This window comes from Trichomycterus rosablanca, chromosome 15 (assembly GCF_030014385.1).
Source record: "Trichomycterus rosablanca isolate fTriRos1 chromosome 15, fTriRos1.hap1, whole genome shotgun sequence".
NCBI lineage: Eukaryota > Metazoa > Chordata > Actinopteri > Siluriformes > Trichomycteridae > Trichomycterus > Trichomycterus rosablanca.
Window position 1 is genome coordinate 9,949,573 of NC_086002.1, and position 14,825 is coordinate 9,964,397.

General features: G+C 38.1%; 1 protein-coding gene across 1 annotated transcript in view; it reads right to left on the reverse strand.

Annotated features, from left to right (window-relative positions):
- epha6 (eph receptor A6) overlaps positions 1-14,825 on the reverse strand; it is a 203,034-nt gene that overhangs the window by 1,093 nt on the left and 187,116 nt on the right. Inside the window, exons 11-16 of the mRNA XM_063010467.1 lie at positions 14,024-14,209; positions 7,837-7,898; positions 5,363-5,572; positions 3,058-3,207; positions 1,819-2,012; positions 520-669 (exon numbers count right to left, since the gene is read on the reverse strand). Of these exons, the coding sequence (XP_062866537.1) occupies positions 520-669; positions 1,819-2,012; positions 3,058-3,207; positions 5,363-5,572; positions 7,837-7,898; positions 14,024-14,209 (952 nt within the window). The remainder of the gene's footprint in view (positions 1-519; positions 670-1,818; positions 2,013-3,057; positions 3,208-5,362; positions 5,573-7,836; positions 7,899-14,023; positions 14,210-14,825) is intronic.

Below are 14,825 nucleotides of genomic sequence, written 5' to 3' on the forward strand. Positions count from 1 at the left end.
TGTTTTACTGCTGCACCACCTGAGCGTCCCGTAATGAAATTATTTTTCCATGTACCCCAGCTCATTTAGAAGCTGGGGTCAGAGCGCAGGGTCAGGCATTTTAGAACTTTCCAGGATTCTAACTTTCAACATTTTGATTGATAGCCCAAAGTTCTACCCACTAAGTTACCACTGTAACACTGTAAGAGGGGTGTCTACAAACCTTTGGCCATATCATGTGTGCACAGCAAGTAAACTTGGTCTAGGTGTATTCAGTGAAGTGTATGTTAAACTCTGCACCACTACCATGTCACCACAATGATAGTGCTACTGCTCTCCTTGGAATGCTTGGAATGGTCCAGCACCTGAAAAATTCTGACAATGAATAGGCACCAGTCAACAATTATGTACCAGCAAAGTGTTCTTATATTGTAAGTGTACATGAAATCGGAAAATGTTAGTTGCCCATTTATGTTTAAATTTTTTCCCAACATTGCATCCAAATGGAATCGTCACAATTCAGCGTTCTGTTTCACTTACTCAATGTTCATGGTGGAAATGGAGTCCAGGGTCGTGTACCCTGCTGCTATGAAGTTGTTCTTGTACTGACTCATCTTAATGGAGTCCAGCCAATCCCCGATGGAGATGAAGAGAGGGTAATCAGGCAAGTCCTCAGGGCTTTCTGGTAAACTGTACACACATTAAAAACAAATAAGATGCTATTTCAATTAAAGGACAATCAGCACACATACACAACATACTCATAAAAAAGTCAAACTGATTAATATATACCTAATGCACCTAATAAACATCCAGATTAATGCATTAGGTCCTCATGCCAGACTTGGCACAGTTTTTGCAAACTGACTCTATTTGTCATAACCCCTCAGACATTAGGCAATCATTTCTGTGCTGACGCCCGACCTATCGATAGCATCTTTCCAGATCAAAGCAGCAGTTGGTTGGCGTACTTTAGTGCTCCGCCACCCGAGCACTCAAGTTTAGACATAAATGATTAAATAATATATAATATTTTTATTCAGATTCTAAATACTGTAAATCAAATGCAATTAACCCAGTTGAACTATGATATTGATCTTATCATAAATGATATTACCATACATTATCTCAAATAAATTGTGAGTAGTCTGTCATTAACAGTAGCAAAAAAAAACTTATTAATATAGAATCTTATGGCAAGTAAAGTGTAAAAATTAAATGATAAAAAAACAAGTATAAGTATTCAATCAAAATTCTTAAATGAAAAAAAAAGTTTAGCATTAGGTTACAAAGATGTATTTCAAAATACATTAAACATAACATCAATACATCAATGTGTCACCTTATTAGCAAACCTAACTAGCACTAAGTGTTGTTATATTTTTGCCTGAACCAAACTGAAGCCTCATGTTAACACACTGGCATTTCCTTCATAAGGCAGTGAATCACACTCCTATAGGGTCCCTGAGCACTACTCATTACCTGCTCTAGTGCGGCTCAATTAGCTCCTAATGTGCTTCATAATTACCTAATGAGTTATAACCGCTGGCCTATAAAGTCCACCATCGAAACTCTGTTCACATGGGTTTAATATAGTTTAGTTGTTAATGACGTTATTACGAACATCTGTAGTTAGATCACTTACATTCCGATATTTCTAAATGAATGCACTTATCTTCATTTCTAGCACTTAGTGACAACATGATCTACCAAATACACTGCTAAATGAAGGACATATTCTTAAGTATCAAGCTTATGCAGTTGCATTATAAAGCCAGTAATTAGCAATACAGTACTACAAAATGTGAAACATGCTAAAAGTATTGCAGGAAACTCCACCTGTGCACATCCTCCACCAGTGTGAGGAGGCTGCTGGGGTTGCGGATAAGCTGGTCCAGGAAGCTGAGTAAATCGTGGAAGCGAGGCCGTCTGCTGCGCTCTTTCTGCCAGCAGTGAACCATTAACTGATGCAGAGCGATCGGGCAGCCCATGGGTGCAGGCAGCCTGTAACCCTCCTCTATGGACAAGATCACCTGCAGGAAGATGGAGCAGATGTTTTTAAACAGGACTCTGGTTAGTTAGATTACGTTATAATTATTGATATGTGGATTGCCAGGAGTAGATAAAATCAGGGATGCAAATGTTATTCTCTGGTCAACCACCAGAGAGTGATATTAACTTTGGGACAGTATTTATTTCCTCATGTAGGAAGAGTTTACCCATATACAGTTGATGTGTTAGCCACTCTCGCTTAAAGCGGCTTAAGTTTGCCAGGTTTTGGTGACAATATGAAAGTAGTGCAGGGTATGAACAGGGTAGACAAACATTAGTAATGCAGTAATTATTTAAAAGGCTGAACAGAGGAGCAGTCATTGGCGTTCTTCCAGTGATTTAGACATAGCATATTTCCAAACACCTTTTACCTTAGTACTGACTTATACATTATAAACTGATATTTGTACACTAATATCATCTGACAATCTACAGCTGCTTTTGTTAAAAAATAATAAAACACTCTGCACTCCAACTGCAGTCAATACATGTTTGATCTTCAATTTGCTTGCTTTGATAAGGGACAAATCATTGTGGCCAGATGACTGGAGTAAATATTTCTGAAACAGCTATAGGGAAAGGCTCACAGGCAGCTGTGCTAAGAACCCACCCACAACGGTCCAAAGAACCAAGAACCGGCAAGTTGTTGGGCAGCCAAGACTCAATGATGTCGGAGGACATGCAGGTTATGGTGCCTAACCAGATGAGTCTAGTCCCGACAGAAAATTGATGGGGAGAATGTGCCATAGCACACCGCGCATCGAACCCTGTTGTGTATGGGGCTGCATAATCACAAGCCAGTCAAAGTACACATGTTAACCCCATGTCCAGCATCAAAGCACCAACAATCGGTGTACATTGCAGTAGAAGTCCTGGTATCAAATACCACAGTACTCTTTCAGATGTGGTATAAGTCCATGTCTCGGCAGGTCAAAACGGATACCATGTCACAAAGAATGAGTTACATTGGGGTTAATTTAAAATACCGTAAAAAGTGTAATGGTTAAAAGCTGTAAGAGAGCTCACATCCTGATTGGACATCTCCCAGTAGGGTCGCTCTCCATAAGACATCACTTCCCACATCACAATGCCGTAACTCCAGACGTCACTGGCTGAGGTAAACTTTCTGTACTGGATGGCCTCTGGAGCTGTCCAACGGATGGGGATTTTCCCTCCCTGCAAAAAAATATAGTAACAAAATATAAATCTGTTAACACCCATTCTGATTCTGCTATTTTACCCCTGGATACTCAATGTGTAATACTTCTATGTTCTCAGAGGTTTGTATTTATAATTGAAGTAGTTTAAAGTAGCTGCTCGTTTTGCTATTTATTTCTTGGGCTTGTTTTTAATTTTGACCTTTGCCTAGTATTTATTATTTGTTAGTATAGATTACTCCTCAACCTTTTTGTCTGTCTGTATTTTAAATCAGACACATTACATTACTTCAATTTTCTCCGATAAAAGTAACGAGTGCACTCGTCTTCTACATCAAATCCAGCACACAGTCAAACACCTCCTGACTATTTCCTCTCCCAATTCAGTTTAGTTAATTTCTGTAAAAATAAGTGCAAAACTACTCCATTTCCAAGACTTCCAGTCTGCCATGTCACAGGGAGAATATCCCATTTCCACATAATTCACTACTTTGCAGAGAATCCAATATGAGCGAATTGATTTAGCTGACCACTGAATTTCTATCATGTAGCATTAAGAGTTCCTGATAATTCTGTGTTAAGAACAATCCATTATCTTCTCCCACACTATCATCCATTAGAAATGCTCTCACAGTGCATGTACTTAACAGAACAAGCTCTTGTAATACACGAATTTTGTAATAGATTCATATAATCTACCCACATATAATATCTGCATTTAATTAAATAAACACATTGTTTATTTGAATGAAAGAAATCAAGAAGTATTTGTACACTTTTATGTGTAAGCTGTTTTGTGTAGAAGTATTTGACATACTCAATTCAGCCAATCTAGCACTAAAAGCCATGTGACAATCGAAGTCAATTAAATTCCAATTTGCCTCCCATTCTTTGGGAGTTTGACGTGAACTTTAAAGCCCTTGACTGTCTGTATAATTTCACACAGTGTCCTGCTGACACATGACTGGCTGATTAAATAGTTACATTATTGGCTTTTTTAAGAAGCATGATTTATGTGACCCACTAAAATCTGCTTAATTTCATGTGTTTGTTTGTTCATTAGGATTTTAACGTCATGTTTTACACTTTGATTACATTCATGACACAAATGGTAGTTACTCATCACACAATGATTATCAGTTCACAAGGTTATATCAAACACAGTCGTGGATAATTTTGTATCTTCAATTCACCTCACTTGCACGTCTTTGGACTGTGGGAGGAAACCCACGCAGACACGGAGAGAACATGCAAACTCCGAACAGAAAGGACCCGGACCGCCCCACCCGGGGAACGAACCGAGGACCTTCTTGCTGTGAGGCAACAGTGCTACCCACTTAGCCACCGTGCCTGAAACTCAGTTACCCAAGAAGTGTTTTCAGCTGCTTTAGACTTCGACATCTAGGACATTTTGACTACGTGATGGTAACTGAATTGCCGTAGGATTGCACTAATCATAATAACTTGTACTCCCAAACAAGGTCAGGGTGCATCCTATTTGTTTAAAATATTATTATAACTGTTCACCTGTCGCAGTTTGAATGAAAGGCAAACACATAAAGCCCACAGTATATGACGCGCTGACAAAACAAAAGACAAAACCAAATTGTGGACAGACATAGATCAGAACAACACTGGATTTACTTCAAATCAAGTCTTTGAATGTCTTTGTGTGGTCTAGCCTAAGCTCAGCCCTAAACCCCATTAAAGACTCATTGAGAGACCTGGAGATGGCAGTTCACAGATGTTCAGCATCCAATCTGACATAGCTTGAGAAAATCTGCTATGAAAAATGGGATAAACTTCCTAAATTCAGGTGTGCAAATATTGTTGAAATATTGTAGAGGTGTATCCAAGACCTGCAGCTGTATTTGCCTCCAAACGGGCTTCTACAAAATACTGAATTAAAAAAAATATATATATATAGGATTTTGCTTTTTATTTCATTTTCAAAAAACTTTAAAAACATGTTTCACATTATGGGTGATTTAAGTGTAGACTGATGGGTAGAAAAGACAATTATAATTATTCAAAATCAAATCCACAATACAATAAAATCCTGCATGCACTGAAACATCTCTGTTGCTATATCTAGAACTTAACAGGCTTCTCAGACAGAAATTAAAATTCAGTAGAAGCCACGTGTGGTGAGAGGGTATGACTGTGTGTCTCACAGTAGTGGTGTAGGAAGCCTCCGGGTCGTCCTCTAGCACCCTAGACAGGCCGAAGTCCGACACCTTACACACCAGGTTGTCATCCACTAGAATGTTCCGGGCTGCCAGGTCGCGGTGGACGTAGCCAGTGTCAGAAAGGTACATCATACCAGAGGCGATGCCACGCAGCATACCGACAAGCTGGATGACGGTGAAGTGCCCATCATGCTTCTGCAAGAGAGAGAAAGAGAGGGAGAAAGAGAGAGAGAGAGGGAAAAAGAGAGGGGAGGAAATTTTATTAAGATAAACTAGAGTACAACAGTGCATTTAAATTGTGATAAACACAGGCATATAAATTTATCATGTAACAGAAGGGTGTTGCACAGCTTCAGAGAACTTAGGAATAGGGTTTGAACCTTGTTTTTAGTCAGTGTCTTCAAGGACCTTGTCATATTCTCTCATTATCCTCTGGGTTTCAGTGTGTTCATGGTTTGAGGTATGATTTGAATTACTGTCCAGTTTTGAAGCAAGTATTTCTTAAACTTTAGCTTCTTAACAAGCCATGTCATATGGGCAGTGAACCCTAGCGGTTATTGTACTGGACTAGTAATCAGAAGGTTGCTGATTCAAGCCCCACTACTGCCAGGTTGTCACTGTTGGACCCTTGAGCAAAGTCCTCAACCATCAATTGCTTATATTGTATACTGCTACAGTACTGTAAGTCTTTGGAATAAAGCGTCTGCTAAAATGCAATCATATTTAGTCAAATCCACTGTCCAATCTACCCATGTACTGTTTTCAATGCCAATTGAATAATTACAAATTATCCTGTCATCATACAAGCTCTGTGTGCAGTACACTGCGTCTGTATCCCCACAGCGGGCAGAACTTAAATAAAGGAAAATAGCTATATCAAAGCCCGGCCATTTAGAGGGAAGACATGATTGTTCAATTTTATTGTCATTTGAAATTGGTCTTTCATTAAATTACTATTGCTCAGCCCTCTGTACAATCATAGATAGACCACCAATTACCAACATTCCCTCAAGCAATAACAGAGGTGGCAAAATGATATGGGGACAAAGGGGCTGCTTTAATTTAACCATTCACATTGCACTACACATTAAAAAGACAGGTACAGTAGACCGAAGGGCCATTCTTAGGTCAAAATGTTCATTAGTTAAACCTATTTTTCCCATAAGAAATTATGTAAACAGAATTAATCCGTGACAGACCTCCCAAACCACCCCCTTACCTAACCCTTCTAATGTCTTAAATGGTCTTTTTTGTTATAAATACAAGTATATTTTCCCTTAAATCTTAAATTATAGAATAGACATTCCTGTAATAAACAATAATAAACAATAATACACAGTAGTACTCTACTGTACATAAAAAACACCACATTTCTGTACAGTACGTGTGCTGTACCATACACAATTTCCTTCTTTTTTTTATAACATGTATCTACCAGAAACAACAATAACTCTCATATTTCTCTACTATTTCCTTCTTTATTTCAATAGTGTTGTATTTTGTAGGTGAAATTGCACGAAAGAAAGAATACTTTTCGATTTCCTTCTTCTCTCACTCACTGTCCCCTCTGTTTGATACACAGTCACATTTACTGGAAGGAGTAATTATACAACATCAAATACTAACAGATTCATTTTCTCACCACTGCGCTTCCTCTGCACCTTCTTTTGGGGCCGTTTTAATATAGAATTTTACAAAATATAAAGAAAACACCAAAAAAACACTGTCCGCTGTTGGAATGTTCGCTCACTGTATATATATAAATAGCAAGAGAGACGCTCGGAATCAACTTGTTCATGACGTCACGTGTTTCACTAATTTCGGTTCGTAATCTGAAATTTGTTCATACGTTAAGTTGTAAAAGATCGCTCATAACTCAAAATGTTCGTATGGTAAACGGTTCGTAACTCAAGGGTCTACTGTATGAAGAATTTATTTGCTTAGATTTGCATTTGTTTAAATGGTCAAATTATGAGTAGATAAAATTAGAACTGCTCCCATTTTAAAATATTATTTTTAAAAATAAAAATAATTTCTGTGGGCGTACAGAGCCCTGACGACTTCCCGCTGCACACAACATAAATAAAATAAATAAATAAATAAATAAACTGCTTGAAATCAACTGCTGTTTGTGCCACTACTGTACAAATAATAATCATTTTATGCCTTATAAAAACTACTTGCATTTTCCATTTACCCAGCACAAACATCCAATGCTAGCTAATCACATTAACATTATGTAATAGGGTCTGCATTTGAAACTGTGCCGTTTTAAGTCCATCAGTAGGTTGGATTCTGGGTGTTTTATTTAGGAATGAGCTGATCTGGAGGTGCCTTCTTCATTAGATCAGAATGTTGAAATTGGTTTGTTTAATTGAACTGAACTCCCATCACCAGAGCTCCATTCAAACTAACATCAGCTAAATTATTCCTTTAAATTTGTTGTCAGCTACTCTTACCCTCAGGAAGGAGTCTAGTGAACCGTTCTCCATGTACTCCACTACAATCATCACAGGGCGACCTGCAAACAGAAAAAGGACAGGCTTTATTAATAAGTAAACGAAGAGGAGAGACAGGAGTGAAATAAAACTGCTTAAAGCTAAAATGAGTTCTGGTCAAACAGAGATTAATAAATAAAGACAGAAATACAGGTGTTTAAGGGGAAAGAATAACTATGCAACACAGTGGCTTCTATCTGAATAAGCGAGGTGAGTTATCACTTTAATCATGTGTACACTATATGGTCAAAAGTATTTGGACATCCGGCCACATGAAGAACGATTGGCCTGTTGTTCAGATATGGGTGGGACTAAGCCGGATGGGGTCTCTCTCCCATGACTTGTGCAATGACGATCTGCTGGCTGATTGATGGCACCTGCACAGAGATGAGGAAAGAGTGCTGTCAGGGTGTGTCTCTCCATCCACAATGCTGAGCTGCACTGCACTTATCAAAGTGTAGGTGATAAGATGCATACGGCATGCTGCCCATGTGTCAGAGGGGGCGTGGGTTAGCTTCGTTAGGGTTAGGGGAGAAAACACAAACAAATATATATACATATATATAAAAGTATTTGGACATCCAACCATGAGCTTGTTGGACAAAAGGTAGTAAAATAAACAGCCACTCTTTTGAGAAGGCTTCTCACAAGACTTCGGATTACGTCTGTAGGAAATTGTTGTCCTGTAGGACCTGTTGTCCCCATTAGTAAACACTTTAGTCTGCCATCTAGTAGCAGCAAAAGTACTAGAAAATAACTAAGGTAAAAACAAGAAGGTGAAGAACAGAAATGAGATTGATGCCATATTAAAATAATAGTATCAAAACATCAGTTTGGCATGGTGGTGATAATATTCAGGTCAAGGGGTGTTTTCTCAACTGTGGGTTTGTGCAGAATTACAAACCCACAGAGTCCATAACAAAAGAAAAGAACCAGCTTTAAAAAGCAAGAAAAAAGAAGGGCAAGGTATATAACGGTACCGTGGGTGTGTGTTAAACATACATGGCGTATGGCACTTGTAAACACTCTTATGCAAGCTGTGGTGTTTACTCATAAAATTTAGCAGGGAAATAATAAATACTTGCAATTTTATTTCAAAACAAGAGTAAATGTGCCTGGCATGCAGAAAACTGTTACATAACTATAACATTCCCTGTAGCATTGTGAGTGGTGCATTCACTGCCCATCATTTATCATTTACATAATAGCCACAATTATGTAAAAGTTCAAGCTAAATTTGTATTCTGGTGGATTTTGTAGCATTTCTGGACGTTCACTGGATACTTTCACATTGTTGGTGTTTTTCAGCAAAGATTAATGAAACAGCTATCATAAAAAGCAAGATGTGTGATAATTAATGGGTAACTTTTACTGTCAACTTCCTGCGTAGTGAGAAACCGTTACTCACTACTCCCTCCCTAACTGGAGAAATAAAAAAATAAAAAAATAAAATTGCGAAAGTGTGAACGTGTGTTCGCCAAATGATGAAACTGTCAGTGTTCTTGTTTTTTTTAATAATATACATTTACTACAAAACTGAATGTCAGTCAGTATCATCAATTTTGTGTATTGTTTTTAAGCTCACTGTTGCATTTAAATGCAAAAATTATTACTAAAATGTTAAAATCCATTTTCTTTTTACATTTTAAGGCTGTACATTCACATTGTAAGGTTAGTGACCCACATAAGGTTACTTAGATTGGCACTTTTCAACCTTTTTTTCTCTTAGACCCCCCTGTGTTCAAAAACATTTTCTGGAACCCCAGTTTGAAGTTCTCATTAAACTAAACGCTTTTACTCCCTACAGTTTAGATTCCCACTTGAAATTTCCAAATCTCCATGTGTAGTCGACTTCACAGGACATTACTGGGGTAACTGAAATGCCCCCGTGGGCTTACAAAGTATATATCATAAGTGATTTATGTTCACAAGTGTATATACAGGGCAGCACAGTGGTTCGGTGCGTAGCACTGTCACCTCACAGAAGAAGGTCCTGGGTTCGATTTCCAGGTGGAGCGTTCCGGGTCCTTTCTGTGTGGAGTTTGCATGTTCTCCTAGTGTCTCCTAGAGTGGGTTTCCTCTCACAGTCCAAAGACATGAGGTCAGGTTATTTGGAGATACAAAAAAACTGCCCTAAGTGTAAATATGTGTATGTGTGTGTGTGTGTGTGTGTTTGCCCTGTGATGGACTGGTGACCTGTCCAGGGTGTTTCCTACCTGTCGTTCCGTGAATCGTACCCACTGTGACCCTAAATAGGATAAGGCGGTGGTAAAAAAAGACAGTAAATGCCATTCTTTAAGCTCAACCGTGGCATCATCAGAAAATTCATAATCAGTCTGTCCTTAAGTTCACCCAATTGTACAGCAAATTCCCAAACTTATTATCTCCCTAGAGTTCTGGAAGAAGAAATAAGGATTGCTCCAATATCACTAAGCAAAGAAAAAGAACAGAAAAAAAAATCTACAGTGAGCGACGAACTGCTTGCTACTGGCTGGGGTGTGATGACCGAGCTAACAAGCTGTTGTTTTGTCAAGACTGTCAATGTTATAGAAACTATAAGACAAAAAACACAACGTCTAGCTGTCGTCTCTCGTCTGAGTAAGAATGTAGAGCAGTTGTACATGCTGAACATAAAATCCAGCCAGAGAGGAAATGACACAATCATACACACCCTGTCTGCTTGCAGTAATAAAAAGTTACTGTTTGTTCCAACAACTGAGAGTCATTGCTGTTAATGTATTTGACATTAACTTTAATACATTTTAACAGACAAAAAAAAAAACTATCATATACTTTGTCTCACACAATTAGGCTGCTTTATGTTGGCTGTGCCAATGTTTCCAATGGAGTAAGACGTTCCCGCCGCGCTACCTTGAGCATCGTGCACCGCACATATTTACAGCTTTGATGCATGTTTTTTACCGCTTGCCGTGAATCTGATTGGCAGCTGACGTTTTAAAGCGCCGCCAGTGAGAGAAACTGTTCAGACTATCTAGTCAAGAGCAAAGCACGGACATGGTGGAGTGAAACTGATTCTGAACAGTTGGATTCCAATTTGCATTAGAACTGTTTTACTGTGAGTGAAAAAAATACAGAATGGTAATTAGCTGTGAAATGAGGAGAGGGGGTTTGGATTTTAGATAGCAATCCCACATTTACCAATCATGGAATGGCTTGTTGTGGCTTTGTAGCTTGTTAATAAAATGTAATGCATCCTTTGATTGAAGCAATAAAGTGTCATTAACCAACTTTCTTTATTCTCACATCTCCAAATAACGACAGTCAGAGTGTACTTGTTTTAAAATACATACAAAGGATCTTCAAAAAGTTTCTGCACTTTTATATTTTGGTTGGAAACGGTGAAGGCGGGAGGAGTAGTGATTGGTCGTGTCTGAGAGACTGAGAAAGAGCTTATAGTCCGGATTTAGCACCATCTGATTTCCACCTTTTTGGACTTTTAAAAAAAGCTTTAAGGGAAAGAAGATTTTCATGTGATGCAAAAACATTTTGCTGATGACATTAAAATTTGGTACGACACTGAGTAAAAAGCGTCAGAAGGTGACTATGTATGTATGTAGAAAAGGGATGTAATTTGTTTCTTAAGTTCCTAATAAATAGGGCTAAAAAGTGAAGAACCCTCGTAAAATACATTTACTACAAAACTACATGTATCAGTCAGTATTATCAATATTATTGTTTTTAAGCTCACTGTTCAGTTGCTGAGCGCAATGCAGTAACACAACCAGGACAGGATGCTAATAAATCACAAGGCCTCTGCTATCCCTACCCAGGCTGATAGAACCTCTGGGGATTTAACCCTGGGTCCCAGTGGTAGTGGGCTACCGTAATTTATTGCTGCGTCGCCCGAGCACCCCAGAAAAAAAGAGAAAAATTTTCTACAAAGCTAAAATGAAATACAGTGTCACATTTAATTCATTATTCATAGACCAGAAGTTTATAATGATATCATGATATCAAACTATATCATGATATATATTAGTACCAAGACACAGTTAATATACCATGATCTTTTGACTATATGGCACAACTCTAGAGGCAATATAAAATTACACACTCATCTAATTACTATTTAGAATAGAATAGAATAGAATGCCTTTATTGTCATTGCACAGTGCACAACGAAATTTTTTGAGCATCTCCTTGACGGTACATGTATGTACACACAGACATATATATACACATGTATTTACAAAATAAACATATACACATCTAGATACAGAAATAAACGTGTGGTTTTAAGAACTTTCCAGAAAAGAAAAGAAGAAGAAGGTTATTGCACGGTCTCTATAAATTGCACATTATTTCCTAGGATGTAAAGTTTGATAGTTTAGTGTTTTTATGGCGGAGGGGTAAAAGCTTTTCAGGAGTCTGGAAGTACGGGCCTTGATACTCCTATAGCGCCTACCAGAGGGCAACAAGGAGAACAGGTTGCAACAAGGGTGAAATGAGTCCTTTATGATGTTTGTGGCCCGACGCAGGCATCGGGTTTTGTAAATTTAAATGCATTATAAATACATCTTTTACATAAGTAAAAATTTTTTTACACATTACCATTCATTTAAACAGCCACATAATACAATTATTTAAATTAATTATTAGGTATGGTGACATTCTTCCTAATATAAGCCTTAGTTTAGTTAGTTTAGTGCTCAGATTTGAATGTTATGTCTTCCCTTGGGCCTTGTTCACATCAGGAATAGTTGTGATATGTCTTTTAATTTCCATTCTGTTGTATTTAGTACAGTTAAGTCTGTTGTCTATGTAGATGCATTATATATAAGGACCTACCTAATTCACGAACCGTGAAATGAGCCGTTTTGTAATATGCAATTTGCTGTGGCAGTCTTAGCAATCCTACAGCTATTCAGTTAGCAATCAGTTAGTCAAAGTATCCAAGATGTCAAAGTCTAAAGCAGCTAAAAACACTATTCAGGTTAACGAAGTTTGGAAAACTCCCAACCAATTCTGAGGACCCAGAGGGGGGTGTATCACGGATGATCATTTTCATATTTATTGTTTGTTTATTAGGATTTTAACGTCATGTTTTTACACTTTGGTTACATTCATGACAGGAACGGTAGTTATTCCTTACACACGGTTTTATCAGTTCACAAGTTTATATCAAGCACAGTCTTGGACAATTTAGTATCTTCAATTCACCTCACTTGCATGTCTTTGGACTGTGGGAGGAAACCGGAGCACCCGGAGTAAACCCACGCAGACACGGGGAGAACATGCAAACTCCACACAGAAAGGACCCGGACCGCCCCACCTGGGGTTCGAACCCAGGACCTTCTTGCTGTGAGGCGACAGTGCTACCCACTAAGCCACCGTGCCGCCCATTTTCATATTTAAAACCGAACATGAAGCCTCACAGTGTTGCTGGATGTTCTAGGTTTACATTCAACCATTAAGGTAGGTTGTGCTGTGTATTGTAGCATAAATGTATTCTATAATTTAATTTAAAAGTGTTATTTAATGACTGCAGTGAAATGTGGCACTTTTCTTAAAAAAATAAGCACATTTTCCTGTGAATTTAGTAGGGCCCTAATTATATGTGTTGCTTTAGTTTTGTTATTGACAGGAATTTTAGGAACATCTTTGTGTTGTTGAACAGTTCCTTCATGGTTATTGCTGTTAGGGTCTGTTGTCTCATGATCATAAATGGCACATTCTAGTTTAAATGTTTTATTGTAAGTTGACTTTGGCAAGCTGCACAATATGGGGCAGCTTCACCTTTTATTTATTTTATTTTTTTAGTTAAACTGACAATTTCCCCCCCAGTAAGATGATTCGCTTTGTATTGTTTATTATTCTTGTGTGTGTTCCATTCAGTTTGACATTTGTCCTTGATATATGAGTTTATTATAGGTTTGATGTCCATTGGTGTGATCTGGTGCATTGATTTTGGTATGCATGTGTCTCTTTGTGGCTGCCTGATCTGCTCTCTCAGTGTCCTGGTATCCAGCATAAGATGATGTTATAATCGTTGTCAATACAGGGCTGAACCTTGGCTTGAAACTTTAAACATAGGACTGGAATGGATGTAAGAGTGAAGTCACTTATAATTGACTTTAACTTAATAGAAAGTGACTTGATTATGACGACAGATAGAGAAGAATCTTACTCTTAGTGACCACGCCCTCCAGTCTAATGATGTTGGGGTTGTCAAACTGTCCCATGATGCTGGCTTCTCGCAGAAAGTCCCTTCTCTGCCGCTCAGTGTAGCCGCCTTTTAGGGTCTTTATGGCTACCGGGATTTCCTTCTTGCCCGGAGTACGGAGACGGCCACTACACACCTCCCCAAACTCACCTGCACATTCACACACAGTGCACACACAAATACAACAACATTCAATACAACGTTAAAACACTCACCTGCACATATAAACTCCTGTCACTAGATGGCTGTAGCACATTTACAGCAGTATACACCATGAAGCAGTTTTTCTGTTTTTTAAATTGGTGTATTTTTACTTCTCCTGATTACATTAATTTCACTAAACCCGGTGATATACATATTTATCATTATATGTTGTCCAAAGCTGTCCTCGCTTTCCCAAATTGAATGAATATTAAAAAGCAGATAGAAATCTGAGCCAATTCGGATCCAAAATGAACCCAAAATTTCCAGGACAAAAATAAGAGACATTTTAAAGGTTCATACAGTTCAATCTCAATTAACAAATACTTTTACTTACTCAATCACTCAATTTAAAATAGCCAACTGCAATATTAGCATGTATTTGGCAAATATATATACACCGTTGAGGCATAACATTATGACCACCTTGTTTCTACACTCACTGTCCATTTTATCAGCTCCACTTACCATATAGAAGCATTAACCCTAACCCTAGTTCTACAGTTACTGACTGTAGTACATCTATTTCTCTACATACTTTTTAAGTCTGCTTTTATGCTGTTCT